Raw genomic sequence first — 15142 nt, 5'->3', positions numbered from 1 at the left:
TAGTTTTAGTTTGCCACATGTTTTTTCCAAGATTTGTAGTTTTACATCCACAACTCCAAAGGCATGTCTGTTAGGTTAACTGGTGATTACAAATTAGCCTTTTATAGATGTGCATGATTGGACCTTGTGATGAAACACACAAAAAATAAATAAATAAATTGTAGCTGCATTACGTGGTTTTTAAGTACGCTTTAAAACACTATTTATTAAATGGTAATATTTAAAAAAAATGTATTTTGTGTAATATCGAAATTGTATGTACTTCAGAGTTTTAAAAGGTCTTAGAATGAGATTCATTTAACTGTAACAAGGAGCAACATAACTTCAAAAACAAGACTGGCACTTCTTCTATGGTCATAAATAGTGATGACCAAAATGTGGCATTCATATACATAATCTTACCATGTCATCTGCTGGAATGACAATAGGATTTTTTTTTTATTACTACATATATTACAAAATACATTTCAAGTGATGGTGCACTGCAGATGTTTACATTTGCTTTTAAAAGTTAAGTCTATGTTGATTACTTAGGTTTTTAAGCCTGTCTTATGGATAGTACAATTTGTAAATATATATTTGAACATATTCGGATTTAGAGTAAAGATTCTGGGTGTTACGTGCATGTTTGTACATGTATTTTATTAGGTGAGGAAATTCTTGTTAGGATAGTAAGCCATAAAATCAACCATGAAAAGAAGCTAAAATGCTTAGAAGACCTGCTCACTTTCACTGTATGTCACTACCTTGTTATCAATATTTTACCTTTTCTTTTAACATTGAGTCTGCAAAACATAAAGCTCTTTTAACTCGGGCACTGGTGAGTCAATACTGCAGCGTTCAAATGAAAGTGATGCTTGAAATTACAACCCTTTTCAAAAACCATGATTCTTTGTGTACAAAGTGTTGTGATCAAAAACAATAAACACACGTGGCTTTGCCTGTAATAAACACACGATGCCCAGACCAAATTCCATGTTTGCGAAAAACATGCTAAACACATTCATTGTTTTATTTTTCCCCATTTTTGTGGCATTTTGGTCCTTGAGTCAGATTACTGTCCATTTCTGTTTAATATAATCTGTGAGTCTATTCATTTCTCATTAATGAAGTGACTGAATGTAGTTAATTTTACATGGTAATGATCTTTAATGTTTTTGTCCTTGTTATACTTTTTTCTAGCAATACCAGCATATCCCTGCTGTCTGTGGAATGAAGGTTGCAAAAGGATTATAGCTGTAAACACAAATGAAGGATGAGAAAATGGATAAATAACTTATTTGCATTGCTTCTATATATACACTTGTATGCTTAAATGCACACTTACTGTATACTCCTTATTACATTAGATAACATTATGAGGATGAATCTTTTTTGCTTAACAAAACTAGCTGTGCTACCCATTTAAGATTAGTTGAAATCTATGTAATCAATATAGACCTCATGTTTTTTTATTTGATACGTGGATTGTCTATTTTATAAGCACTCTGTCCCTTTCCCTCTTTGGACAGAGACACCCATTTTATGGTGCTTCCTCTCTGCGTCACTTATCAAACTGACCACTCTTATAGTCAAAGTGTTTTGCTGGGAAAGTGCGCTGGTGGTCACCACTGCATTGTACTGGTATAATGACTCTGTCCTAGTGATGTTGGGGCTTAGGTTTCCTAGACAGAGATGCAGACATTTTATTTAGATGGATATTTTAAGTGAACGTGCTGTCTTCATTGGGAATTAGTTTTCCTTTTTATATCAAAGACTTTTTTGCTTTCATAGTTGTTTTACTCTTAGTGATGTATTCTTGGTTAGAAGTAAAAACTGGTAACAATAAATACCAAAACTGTTTAAAGTTTTCCAAGAGGTGAAGAAGGAGGAGGAGGAGGAAATGGCATATGTGCTTTCACACCAAAATATGGTATCAAAGTGAATGCAATAAAGCACACACTTCTGCATCAACCTTAAATCTGCATTTCTTAAGTGGGTTGTCCAAATTGGAGTTTTTGGTGTGCGTTTATTACTAACTACATATTCACTGCATTCCATTTCTGGATGTTGAACACTGCATTTAAATTTCCATATGTAGTATAGCCGTATGTTACGCACTGCTTAGGACAATACACATCACACTCAAATTTGTGAAGTATGAACTGTCATCTATGTACTGTACATAGATACAAGGATTTAGCAGACATTTGTATTCAGAACTACTTAAACATTCAGTAAAATGAGTTAGTATATTTACCAGGAAGCTACTAAGTTAACTCCCTGTAATTATCATGAAATAGAACTTTCCTAACTAGTCATGTAAAAACAGTGTTGATTAAGTCAGGGTGGAAATAGTCTAACTGCTAGAAGCATGGCTTGTTCGATTAGCTTACAAACAGAAGAACATTGGCACACAGTTTTCTGATTTTAAATAAAAACTTTTCTTTGTAATATTTTTTTCATTTATTTTTGTGTGAGCTCTTTTGCCTTGAATTTTACTAAAACCTTTAAAACGAAGATACTATCTATCTACTTGGATTGTAGAATTATTTGAACATGCATTACACTATTGCCTGAATTGTTCTATGAAGTAAGTTAACCTTGGAAATAAGCATAACCTTGGAAATGTTGGACAAATGCATCTACCCTGCTTAAAAAGTATGTAGTTTGGGATGGCAGGTAAATGCTGCAAATGGGAGCCAGCCCTCAAGGCATAATGGATAGTCTTACTACTTACAGTGCATCCGGAAAGTATTCACAGCGCATCACTTTTTCCACATTTTGTTATGTTACAGCCTTATTCCAAAGTGGATTAAATTCATTTTTTCCTCTGAATTCTACACACAACACCCCATAATGACAACTTGAAAAAAGTTTACTTGAGGTTTTTGAAAATGTATTAAAAGTAAAAAATTGAGAAAGCACATGTATGAGGTGCAGAAAAAATGTAATAAGATGGTAAGATGGAGGCTCATTGTGTGACACCATGTGTTGGTAGAGGCAACTAAATCTGCATTGCAGACACAGAAAATGCTCTTTAAACTGGAGATTTAAAGTGTTACGGAAACAAAAGAAAAATCGGAGTAATGATAGCTACAGTATTTTACATTTATGAAAAGCCAGATTAGATAGTTCAGTATAATTTAATCTTTAGTCTGTACATTAACCTCTCTTTTTTTCAGGTTTTTGTGCTTTCAACCCACCCATATGGATGTCGTGTGATTCAGCGTATATTAGAACATTGTACAGCTGAGCAAACACAGCCAATTCTAGATGAACTTCATCAGCACACTGAGCAACTGGTACAGGTTTGTGCAACTACTGTAGATTTTAAGTACAATAAGTGCAATTTTCCTGTGTTTTTAATTTATTTATTTTATTTTTGCTAATAGAAACTTGGAGGTGGTTATTGCTCGAGTCATCAAGAAACTTGGATCACAGAGTTTTTTTTGGGTTTTTTTTGCATACATATATTTATATGTATGCAAGTTTTCTCAAATAAGTAATTTGATTTGTTTTTTTGTTATTTACCATTTTAATTTGATTGAAACTGATTTCAATTATTTCTCCATGGATAAAAATGTGTTAATTATTTCGTATGGAAAAAAAATGTTCTTTTAAGTCTGTTTTTGATTCTGGAAATGGAATTTCAATATCTTGCCTGTTTTCAATACATGGCTAAGAATGCAAAATTATTATATAACATGAACAATGGTATGTTGACAACTATGGTTAACTATGGTTGCATCTGTATGTTTCTTTAAACATTTAGATAAAGGTCATCTGCAGAAGCATAGCCTGAAAGCTCATACTACTGACACTTCATATACAAGTTTTGCTGAAGCGTAACTAGTATAAACATAAACATACCTCGGGTTAAATGGCCTTACCACAAAGCAATAATTAATTTATTGATTAACGTCATTCAGGTTATGTCATTTTGACACATAAGTAAGAATTGTTTCCATTTATTGCCAGAGTTATTAAAAAGCAATATTAATGACCAAATCAGCTACTCCAAAAAAAAAGTGTATTATGGTAAAACAATTGGTCTTCATCCTTGCCTATATAAAAATCAGTGTTATCATGATAAATGGTATTGAAATAATATGTTAGGATAGTGAAAGCGTATACTGTGAAAATCAGTTTTATAAACTTAGAAGTAAGGCTTTGACTTATGATATTATTTTTCATTCCCTTAACTAACTTTAAAGGAATATGCCACCTAAATATGTTTTTATTTATGTTACTTGCACTGTGACTTAGTGATAGCACTGCTACCTCGCAGTAAGGAGACCTGGGTTCGCTTCCCTGTGTGGGGTTTGCATGTTCTCCCCGTGTCTGCGTGGGTTTCCTCCGGGTGCTCCGGTTTCCTTCCACAGTCTAAAGACATGCAGGTTAGATGCATTGGCGATCCTAAATTGTCCTTAGTGTGTGTGCGTGTATGTGTGTGTGTGTTTTGTGCCTGCCTTGTGCCTCGTGCTGGCTGGGATGGGTTCCAGCAGATTCCCGTGACCCTGTGTTAGTATATAGCGGGTTGGAAAATGACTGACTGACTACTTACTTAGTTTGCAGTGATAGGTGAAAAACAAAATCCAATCATATTTTCATGCAGAGTGGAGAGAAAATGTTATGGTTTAATACCAGCCAATAGTGACCAATGCTGTACAATATAATATACAAATAATGTGAAACCAACCATGGAAAAAAGAAAAACAAAAGTCATGTTACTCGTGTCACATAATCTACATGTCCATTATTCAGTAGTATGCTCAAAACATGCAAGACGCATACTTTTTTGGTAAATTGCTGTTACATATATACTGTACTTCGTGAAAAATTATCACACATCATAAATAACAAAGTAAAACCTTACATTATTGCTTTTTTGAACTGAAGACAGACCTTTTTAACAACAAATGTGAGTAAGAAGTGATTCTTTGATAACTTTACCTACTAAATTTTTTTCTTCTGTTTCTCCGGAATTTAAGGACAAGTAATTTTTATTCATCCTGTTTCATCTTTCTCAAATATTTAATCTGTGACATAAGTGAAGTGTGTTTTGTTTTTATAGATTCATGCACCTTAGTGTCAAATATAATACCAGTGAAAATCAATTGTTTTAAATGATATCTCCTAACAGCAACAGAGAGAGAGAGAGAAAAGAATGTTCATGCACTGAGGCCTTGGGAACATCATAAAACTGCAGTAGGTAATGGATTAATATCATATGTGTAGTATATACACATACTTGGGGGAAAAAAAAAGATGCAAACTTATTAAGAAGAGAGACCAGTTACATTATTTAATCTTTGTAGTAGAATGTAGTGGTCTATGTTAAGCATTAAATTAATAATGAATATAAGTCTAAAAGACTAATTATTATAACTTTGTTTACAGCAGTCATGTATAAATATTGGTGTTTGATTCTGTCTTTGTCTTTTGCAGAGTAAAGACAGAATTATACAATAGATCAAGTGATAAATATACTTAACCAAAGACTATGAAAACAACAATATTATATACAGCTTTATGACGATTACTACTTTTTAAAGACACCGTAGTAGATAATAAAAGAAAATTATGAAAGTTGTATAGCTGGTTTTAGTAAAAAATGTCCCTTGAGCCTAATGGAATGTTTTTGTGAAAAGGTTTCCATGCCATGCACATACAACATATTAAATATTAATAACGTGAATTTGAAGAAAAATAGAAATTTATGGTTAGATTTTTAAAATGAGATTGTAACTTTTAGCATTCATGTAGTATTTAAATTGATATCAGATCCTTAGGGATTGTTGGTATACCTATAAGAAAGACATGTTTTACAGGTCAGTGACTGAGTATTAGGCTGTAATGACCAGAATTTCCAATGCTCGAATACGGTCACCACATTCATTTGCTCAAGATAGCAAAGCAAATGATGTTTTTGAATTAAAAGGTTAGTGTGTCAGAAAATGATAAACATTTTTAAAAATTCTGCTGTTGAAATTATTTTGACATTTTTATCATTGTATAACCATTCACTATAGGCATACATTGAAAGTTTTCGAGAAACAAAAGCATAGTTATTCAGATTAATGCTTCACTTGATCTCTCAATGGCGGTGTTACCAGTTTTTCATCATTTATATTCTCAAGTCTGCTGCTATTCTATTTGTAGTACTAGCTGAAAGCTCATTTATATTTTAAGTCCTGAGTGTCAGGTTTTTCTAGTGAGTAATTGCCAGTGTTATGTGAGATATGGAAAATCCAAACTTGCCAAATGATAAAAATTACATGCCAAGTGAAAAAAAGCAGATACTGTATTTTAAGGGAGAAGGAAACACCCAGGTAGTCTGCAGCACATTTTGTGTGCATTATAAAACAAAATGACAACACTTCACATATCTGATGAAGTATATGGTCACTTTCTAAAACCTAAAAGCAGTAACCACAGATAAGTCAGAACTGATTAATTCCTTCAGTTATGGTTCACCTATGGAAGAATTAGAGGAGCAAATGGCTGATCGTGATTTGGAATTCCAGAATAAGAGTTCAAGGAGCTTTTCTACTTAATAAACAACTACATTTATGTGACTGTGTTCCTCCCTGAATAGTTAACCACATTTATGTGACTATGGTCCTCCTTGACTTCAGTCATCAGTAAAGCTTTCCTTACTTTACATGCTGCTCTAAAAACTGAAATTGTACAGTACAGATAAATGATGCTTAGAATACTAAATTCAAAACAGGTGTTGGTCATTGTTGGTGTATGGTATGTCAGAATAATGATAAAAGCAAAATATAGGAATAGACTGACAAGTGTGCATCTAAATTTGCAAAGAAAAAAGCCACAAACTCCAAATGCGGCATTAAAAATGTCAACCAGATGTGTTTGCATTTCTGCTCATGTCTTCAATTTTAGTTTTAACTTGTGCTGGTTACTATATAATTATGTTACACTCTTGTATACATATATAGATCCAGAAGATGTAGAGATTGAAATCAAAGCTAGCAAATTTTCTAAATGTCATTTATATTGATTTGTCTATTGTTTATTGTCTATTTGTTTATTGTTGGCTTTGGCAGAGTTAGTGTCTTACCATGCAACATCCATCCTCAGTTTATTTTTCTAAAGGAACAAGAAGAAATGCTATGTACCACTTTCTTAAAGTCAGGATGACAGCTCTTTCCCTTGGATTTGGTCATTTCTTATAGACTACATGTCACACCCTGCACATGCTATGTTCACTTTCCTTCCAATTGATAAATTGTTTGTTTTATCACGCGTATGACTAGTATATTTCTTATCACAAATTACCTTCAAAGTTTGAGATGGATGCATTACCTTAGCATTTTGACACATCTCTTGGAAGTTGCTATGTGTATACAGTGTATCTGGAAAGTGTTCACATTTCACACATTTTGTTATGTTACAGCCTTATTCCAAAATGGATTAAATTTATTTTTTCTTCAGAATTCTACACACAACACCCCATAATGAAAATGTGAAAAAATTTAACTTGAGATTTTTGCAAATTTATTCAAAATAAAAAAACTGAGAAATCACATGTATATAAGTATTCACAGCCTTTGCTCAATACTTTGTCGATGCACCTTTGGCAGCAATTACAGCCTCAAGTCTTTTTGAATATGATGCCACAAGCTTGACACACCTATCCTTGGCCAGTTTTGCCCATTCCTCTTTGCAGCACCTCTCAAGCTCTATCAGGTTGGATGGGAAGCGTTGGTGCACAGCCATTTTAAGATCTCTCCAGAGATGTTCAATCGGATTCAAGTCTGGGCTCCGGCTTTGCCACTCAAGGACATTGACAGAGTTGTCCTGAGGGCCACTTCTTTGATATCTTGGTTGTCTCTGTACATTGCTACAGTCCCTTTCCCTTTATCCTGACTAGTCTCCCAGTTCCTGCCGCTGAAAAACATCCCCACAGCATGATGCTGCCACCACCATGCTTCACTGTAGGGATGGTATTGGCCTGGTGATGAGCGGTGCCTGGCATTCACACCAAAGAGTTCAATTTTTGTCTCATCAGACCAGAGAATTTTTTTTCTCATGGTCTGAGAGTCCTTCAGGTGCCTTTTGGCAAACTCCAGGCGGGCTACCATGTGCCTTTTAATAAGGAGTGGCTTCCGTCTGGCCACTCTACTATACAGGCCTGATTGGTGGATTGCTGCAGAGATGGTTGTACTTCGGGAAGGTTCTCCTTTCTCCACAGAGGACTTCTGGAGCTCTGACAGAGTGACCATCGGGTTCTTGGTCACCTTCCTGATTAAGGCCCTTCTCCCTCGATCGCTCAGTTTAGATGGCCGGGAGCTCTAGGAAGAGTCCTGGTGGTTTCGAACTAGTTCCACTTACAAATGATGGAGGCCACTGTGCTCATTGGGATCTTCAAAGCAGCAGAATTTTTTCTGTAACCTTCCCCAGATTTGTGTCTCGAGACAATCCTGTCTCGGAGGTCTACAGGCAATTCCTTTGACTTCAGGCTTGGTTTGTGCTCTGACATGAACTTTCAACTGTGGGACCTTATATAGACAGGTGTGTGCCTTTCCAAATCATGTCCAATCAACTGAATTTACCACAGGTGGACTCCAATTAAGCTGCAGTAACATCTCAAGGATGATCAGGGGAAACAGGATGCACCTAAGCTCAATTTTGAGCTTCATGGCAAAGGCTGTGAATACTTATGTACATGTGCTTTCTCAATTTTTTTATTTTTAATAAATTTGCAAAAAGTCTCAAGTAAACTTTTTTCACGTTGTCATTATGGGCTGTTGTGTATAGAATTCTGAGAAAAAAATGAATTTAATCCATTTTGGAATAAGGCTGTAACATAAAATGTGGAAAATACTTTCCGGATGCACTGTATTTCAATCACTTTACTGTATAGTTTGGAAAAAATCTCAGTATGTCTTTGTAGATTGTTGGGGAGTTAAGTTTTAAAATTCATTTTTATATTCTGTTCTGTACAACTGGATAAAGTTCTAGCAATTTAGTATAAAATACAAATTCAATGTTGTCTGTACCCATGGTCTTTGGTGGTTTACATATATCTACAAACTGCTTGCACATAAATTGTTTTTAAGTGTTTAATCGCTTTTATTTTCTGAGTGAGATAGGGAGCCTCCAAATTATTGTGCAATTTATTCATGAACCAAAATGCTTTCTGTTGCAATCATGGTTGAAATAAAGTGAAATTATCTCATCTATAAAATTATTTAAAGGTGTATAAAATTATGTTTATTATTAACATTATAAAAATTGCATCAGTCATACCAAATACTGGCTGAATGTTCAGCCCACAGCAGTATCTGAATCCCTATGCCAGGTTAGGTATAAATAGTTAATATATTGTAACCAGCTTACTTCATGTTTTTAGCAATAAATGTATTTACTTCCCTTGATTAGAAGTTGCCATAGAAAGTAAGTCAGTCATAATAGTTTAGCAAATATTATTGTTTTATCTGGTATAGATGACCCTTAATGGCAAAACAAGTGTGTAGAGGATTTGTAAAATAGCAAAACCGTCATCTTCATATCACCATACTAGGTCTTTTTTTAAGCATTAAGCTAATGTTAAAGTTGAATAGAATTTGAATGTCTTACAACATTTGGTATAGTTCTTGAAAAAATTGTACAAACATTTGATTATTTCAAACATTTGTCAAATGTTTAGATCAACTTTTCCTTGAATAAACATACTGGTGTAAGTATGTTTAAACAGTATCTGCCTTTAAATTATATGATCAGTCATCAGAAGAACAAGTTTGTTATCCATGAATTAAATATTAAAAAATATTAAATGGATTATGTACCCCCTCTTAAAATACAGTACTACTTTGTGTTGGCCACTAGATGGCACTGATGTTTTTTCTTTTCATTTTTTCAGTAGCCAGTAATACAGCTATTGAATGTTGATTCTGTACATTTTTTTAAAACTGTTTTACTCTGTAGGTGCATACGTTTTAATAATAGCTTTTTACTATTCTCAGCTAATTTCCATTGAATCTGTATAATGTAAATAGTTTAAAGCATCAGATTAAGGAAATCCTGTAACAAATCAGTATTAATTTTAACAGATTTTTCTAGACCAGGTTACAGTCATTGTGGAGTTTGCAAGTTCATAAAGTTTTAATGTGGGTACTTTCAGAAAACATGAGGTGTCTTCTTAAGCAACCCAGATATATGTTAGTATGTACATCAAGTGTGATGCAGCCACAATACGTCCTAGCTCGTGCGTAAAGTGGCCACTGACTATTTTCTCTCAATTAACTAGGCCTCATTTCACATTGCAGTGTTAAAAAAAAAACCTCTTCCTTTGCAACAGTAATTCATACTCAGTGTTCATATGGAATTCTTGCAAAAAGGTTCTATTTTCATTAACTGTTTCCAAATAGTGATTAATGCAAGAAAATCCTTTTTAGTCACCTGAAACAATGCCTCACTTTGCACCATTTTATTTGTCATCACACGGAAACCCATGCATTGGACCAGCTTGTTAATCAATAAATTAGTAAAATGTTTATGCAAGGTGGTAGACATTTGGAGTAGAATACTGTACGCTATTTGATTACAAGAAGAATATGTGTGTCTTAATGCTAATCAGTTAGCATCAACTACCATCAGCAGCATAAGAGGAAGTGATTTACCCAGCTTCAGGTCAACTATTCTATTTTTATTAGATTTAGGACTGAATAATTATCCTTTTAAGTGTGTGATTTTTCTTCTGCTTGTTTTGGCAATTATTTAATTAGTTATACTTGTGTTAGTCTCTTCAAATACTATATATAACTATATATATATATATATATATATATATATATATATATATATATATATATATATATATATATATATATATATATGTACACATACAAACCGGATTCCAAAAAAGTTGGGACACTAAACAAATTGTGAATAAAAACTGAATGCAATGATGTGGAGGTGCCAACTTCTAATATTTTATTTGTAATAGAACGTAGATGACAGATCAAATGTTTAATCCGAGTAAATGTATCATTTTAAAGGAAAAATATGTTGATTCAAAATTTCACGGTGTCAACAAATCCCAAAAAAGTTGGGACAAGTAGCAATAAGAGGCTGGAAAAAGTAAATATGAGCATAACGAAAAGCTGGAAGACCAATAAACACTAATTAGGTCAATTGGCAACATGATTGGGTATAAAAAGAGCTTCTCAGAGTGGCAGTGTCTCTCAGAAGCCAAGATGGGTAGAGGATCACCAATTCCCACAATGTTGCGCAGAAAGATAGTGGAGCAATATCAGAAAGGTGTTACCCAGCGAAAAATTGCAAAGACTTTGCTTCTATTATCATCAACTGTGTATAACATCATCCGAAGATTCAGAGAATCTGGAACAATCTCTGTGCGTAAGGGTCAAGGCCGTAAAACCATACTGGATGCCCGTGATCTCCGGCCCTTAAACGACACTGCACCACAAACAGGAATGCTACTGTAAAGGAAATCACAGAATGGGCTCAGGAATACTTCCAGAAACCATTGTCAGTGAACACAATCCATCGTGCCATCCGCCGTTGCCAGCTGAAACTCTACAGTGCAAAGAAGAAGCCATTTCTAAGCAAGATCCACAAGCTCAGGCGTTTTCACTGGGCCAGGGATCATTTAAAATTGAGTGTGGCAAAATGGAAGACTGTTCTGTGGTCAGACGAGTCACGATTCGAAGTTCTTTTTGGAAATCTGGGACGCCATGTCATCCGGACCAAAGAGGACAAGGACAACCCAAGTTGTTATCAACGCTCAGTTCAGAAGTCTGCATCTCTGATGGTATGGGGTTGCATGAGTGCGTGTGGCATGGGCAGCTTGCATGTCTGGAAAGGCACCATCAATGCAGAAAAATATATTCAGGTTCTAGAACAACATATGCTCCCATCCAGACATCATCTCTTTCAGGGAAGACCCTGCATTTTCAACAAGATAATGCCAGACCACATTCTGCATCAATCACAACATCATGGCTGCGTAGGAGAAGGATCCGGGTACTGAAATGGCCAGTCTGCAGTCCAGATCTTTCACCTATAGAGAACATTTGGCGCATCATAAAGAGGAAGTTGCGACAAAGAAGGTCCAAGACGACTGAACAGTTAGAGGCCTGTATTAGACAAGAATGGGAGAGCATTCCTATTTCTAAACTTGAGAAACTGGTCTCCTCGGTCCCCAGACATCTGTTGAGTGTTGTAAGAAGAAGGGGAGATGCCACACAGTGGTGAAAATGGCCTTGTCCCAACTTTTTGGGATTTGTTGACACCATGAAATTCTGAATCAACATATTTTTCCCTTAAAATGATACACTTTCTCAGTTTAAACTTTTGTTCCGTGATTTATGTTCTATTCTGAATAAAATATTAGAAGTTGGCACCTCCACATCATTGCATTCAGTTTTTATTCACGATTTGTATAGTGTCCCAACTTTTTTGAAATCTGGTTTGTGTATATATATATATATATATATATATATATATATATATATATATATATATATATATATATATATATATATCCTAAATTGTATTTTCAACATGAACAAATTTTTTTTTTTTTGCATTTACTCTCTTGGCCTAAAAAAAGGTAAGTACAGTTAAGTGAATAGTGGGATTAAATTAAAAACGTAAATAGCTGAAAAAAATGTATATATTGCGTATGCCATTATATAATAAAAATATTGTTAATACACATTCATGAAGTTCCAATATGAAGGAGCCCTCCTGGGACTTGAAAAGTTATCTGAAATCTGTAGCTGAGTCCATGTGAACCAGTGAGGCATTTTACTATTTGTCATCAGTGCACAACTCTCTCTCCATATATCTATATCTACTTAGCAATTAAGCAAGTTTATAACATTCTGCAGAAGTATATCACCTTAAAGTGCACCTGTACTCACGTTTGTTTGTTTTTGCTAAGTTGGGTGCATGGCCATGAAGTAGAGGTGTTGGGAGAAATTCAATCCAGTGCATGGGTTTGCTTAATTAATGGCATAAAAGATGTAGTATTGTGAAAGGTTCCCTGTAACCAGTGATTGCAAACTTTGCTTCTGGAAACTGGGCGAGAGGAATGCAGAATACTGATGTAGCAAGTGTAAATTTAGATATTGACAGTTAAGTTGTTTTAAAAAAAAGTAGATTAAATTCTGCTACTTAGGTGATACGTTAAGTGGCAAAGGTGGTTTATACGCAGCAATGATGGTGAGGGCGAGAGGTGCATGTTTCTCATGCTGACTTCTAAAGGAGCCTCTCTGGCATAAAATGGGGAAGTTTGTGAATGCTGTGTGAAGAACAGTATGCTCTATTGGTGTGAGATATGGCCGGTGATGGTGAACTTGATGCAAAGCTGGAAAAAATAGAGATATTGAAATAGAAATATTGAGCAGTTGTGTGGAGTGTTGCAGAGCAGGAGGGAGAAAAATGTTGAGTTGAGAGAAAGATTTTGTGTAAAGGCAATATTATGTCAAGAAAAACTATGTGGGTCATATGGAATGAAGGGAACAGGAGAATTTGAGATGCTCCTAGATGGAGGTCAAAGAATTGTTGTAGGTGGTGTTGGATGACATGAAAAATAGGAGTCTCAATCCAGATGATTCCCTAGTCTGCAGAGAGTAAAGGAAAAAGTTAAAGGGAAGCAGCTTGCTAACTTGGGAAACCTAAAAAATAGCTGTTACTCATGGTGGTGATGATGGTGATGATAACCCTCCTCCCTGTTTGACCAGTCTTTTACTCCAGCTGGACAGTTACTAGTAGTTGTAATTAGCTTAATGGAAAATGTAAATGACACACATTTGTATTGTTTAGTTAATCTGAGGAAACATGGCTTTTGTTGAGGAAAATATATAATGTAAATGCATTCAAGTATTATTCAGTGTAAAGTGCAAAAAGTAAGTGTATCTGACAAGGTCTAAATACTGTACGTTAATCCTGTTAAAATGTTTTATCTTGGGTTAAGGGTTGCAGTGCTGTTTCTGTCCGTGTGCTATGGAAATGCCACCACTCAAAGTAAGCTATTTATGTTAATCTTTTTTCTCATGTAGGATCAGTATGGAAATTATGTTATTCAACATGTTTTGGAACATGGGCGCTCTGAAGACAAAAGCAAGATAATTGGTGAAATCAGAGGGAAAGTTTTAGCCTTGAGTCAGCATAAATTTGCCAGGTACAGCCATTTTTTCTTCATTACTTTCTGTTAACTAAAAGTAAAACTGATTTTATGAAATGCATATGGATTTGTACAACCATGTTGCATGTTATCAATCATTTTCTTAATTATATACAAATTTAAAATGCAACAGTAGTATTTTATCGTATAACAGGCAGGATAGTGCAGTGGTTTGTGTGGCTGTGTCACTGTTAAAAGGGACTCCATGAGTGCTTATGTTTTCTTCTCAGACTTGCATACACTCTAAAACATGTAATGGTTTATATAGGCACAGTATGAATAACAGTGTGTGTACCCTTTGATATTCTGCTTTGTGCCCAGTGCTTCTAAGACTGATTTATATATAATGTTGCATTCTGATTTGTAATTTATCAAAATTTATTTTTCAGCAATGTAGTAGAGAAATGTGTCACCCACTCCTCTCGAGCAGAAAGGGCTTTGCTAATTGATGAAGTCTGCTGTCAGAATGATGGTCCTCACAGTGCCTTATATTCAATGATGAAAGACCAGTATGCTAACTATGTAGTGCAAAAGATGATTGATATGGCAGAACCAGCTCAGCGCAAAATCATCATGCATAAGGTAAAGATTATATATTTTTTAAAGACACTGTTTACTGTATCTGAGATATTACCATATTACTATACTTACTTGAATTCAGATACAACAAATTTCAGTTCATGTTTCTTCTAGTTCGTTCCTTTATTTCTACTAGTTTGAGATAAGCAGTTCAGCATAATAAATTAAGTGTATCCCCTATAACAGAGTTTCATACATAATCTATTTTGCATGTGAAATAAGGAAATACTGATGATTATTTTTGCACTTTTATTTTGCACATGGTAATATTTTGGATTTGCCATGGACAAACCAAACATTTGGATCTTGAAGACCTCAGTATCACTTGGCAGCATGTTCGTCAGTCATATGATCGGTTTATTTAGTTTCATAAGAAGCAAATCATTAGTGACCTTGAGC

General features: G+C 34.6%; 1 protein-coding gene across 11 annotated transcripts in view; it reads left to right on the top strand.

Moving 5' to 3' along the window:
• The window catches only part of LOC120525680 (pumilio homolog 2-like), a 255653-nt gene that overhangs the window by 224176 nt on the left and 16335 nt on the right, over nt 1-15142 (top strand). For 9 of the 11 annotated variants that reach the window (XM_039748192.1, XM_039748184.1, XM_039748189.1 and 6 more), the window contains 3 exons: nt 3165-3290; nt 14040-14161; nt 14554-14746. In XM_039748192.1, the coding sequence (XP_039604126.1) occupies nt 3165-3290; nt 14040-14161; nt 14554-14746 (441 nt within the window). Of the gene's footprint in view, nt 1-3164; nt 3291-5125; nt 5195-14039; nt 14162-14553; nt 14747-15142 lie in introns of those variants that run through there. The other 2 variants (XM_039748191.1, XM_039748190.1) reach the window with 2 other exon arrangements.

Source organism: Polypterus senegalus, chromosome 3, assembly GCF_016835505.1.
Source record: "Polypterus senegalus isolate Bchr_013 chromosome 3, ASM1683550v1, whole genome shotgun sequence".
NCBI classification, from domain to species: domain Eukaryota; kingdom Metazoa; phylum Chordata; class Cladistia; order Polypteriformes; family Polypteridae; genus Polypterus; species Polypterus senegalus.
Note: the sequence above shows the minus strand (reverse complement) of the source record. Positions and strands in the feature narration are given on the sequence as shown.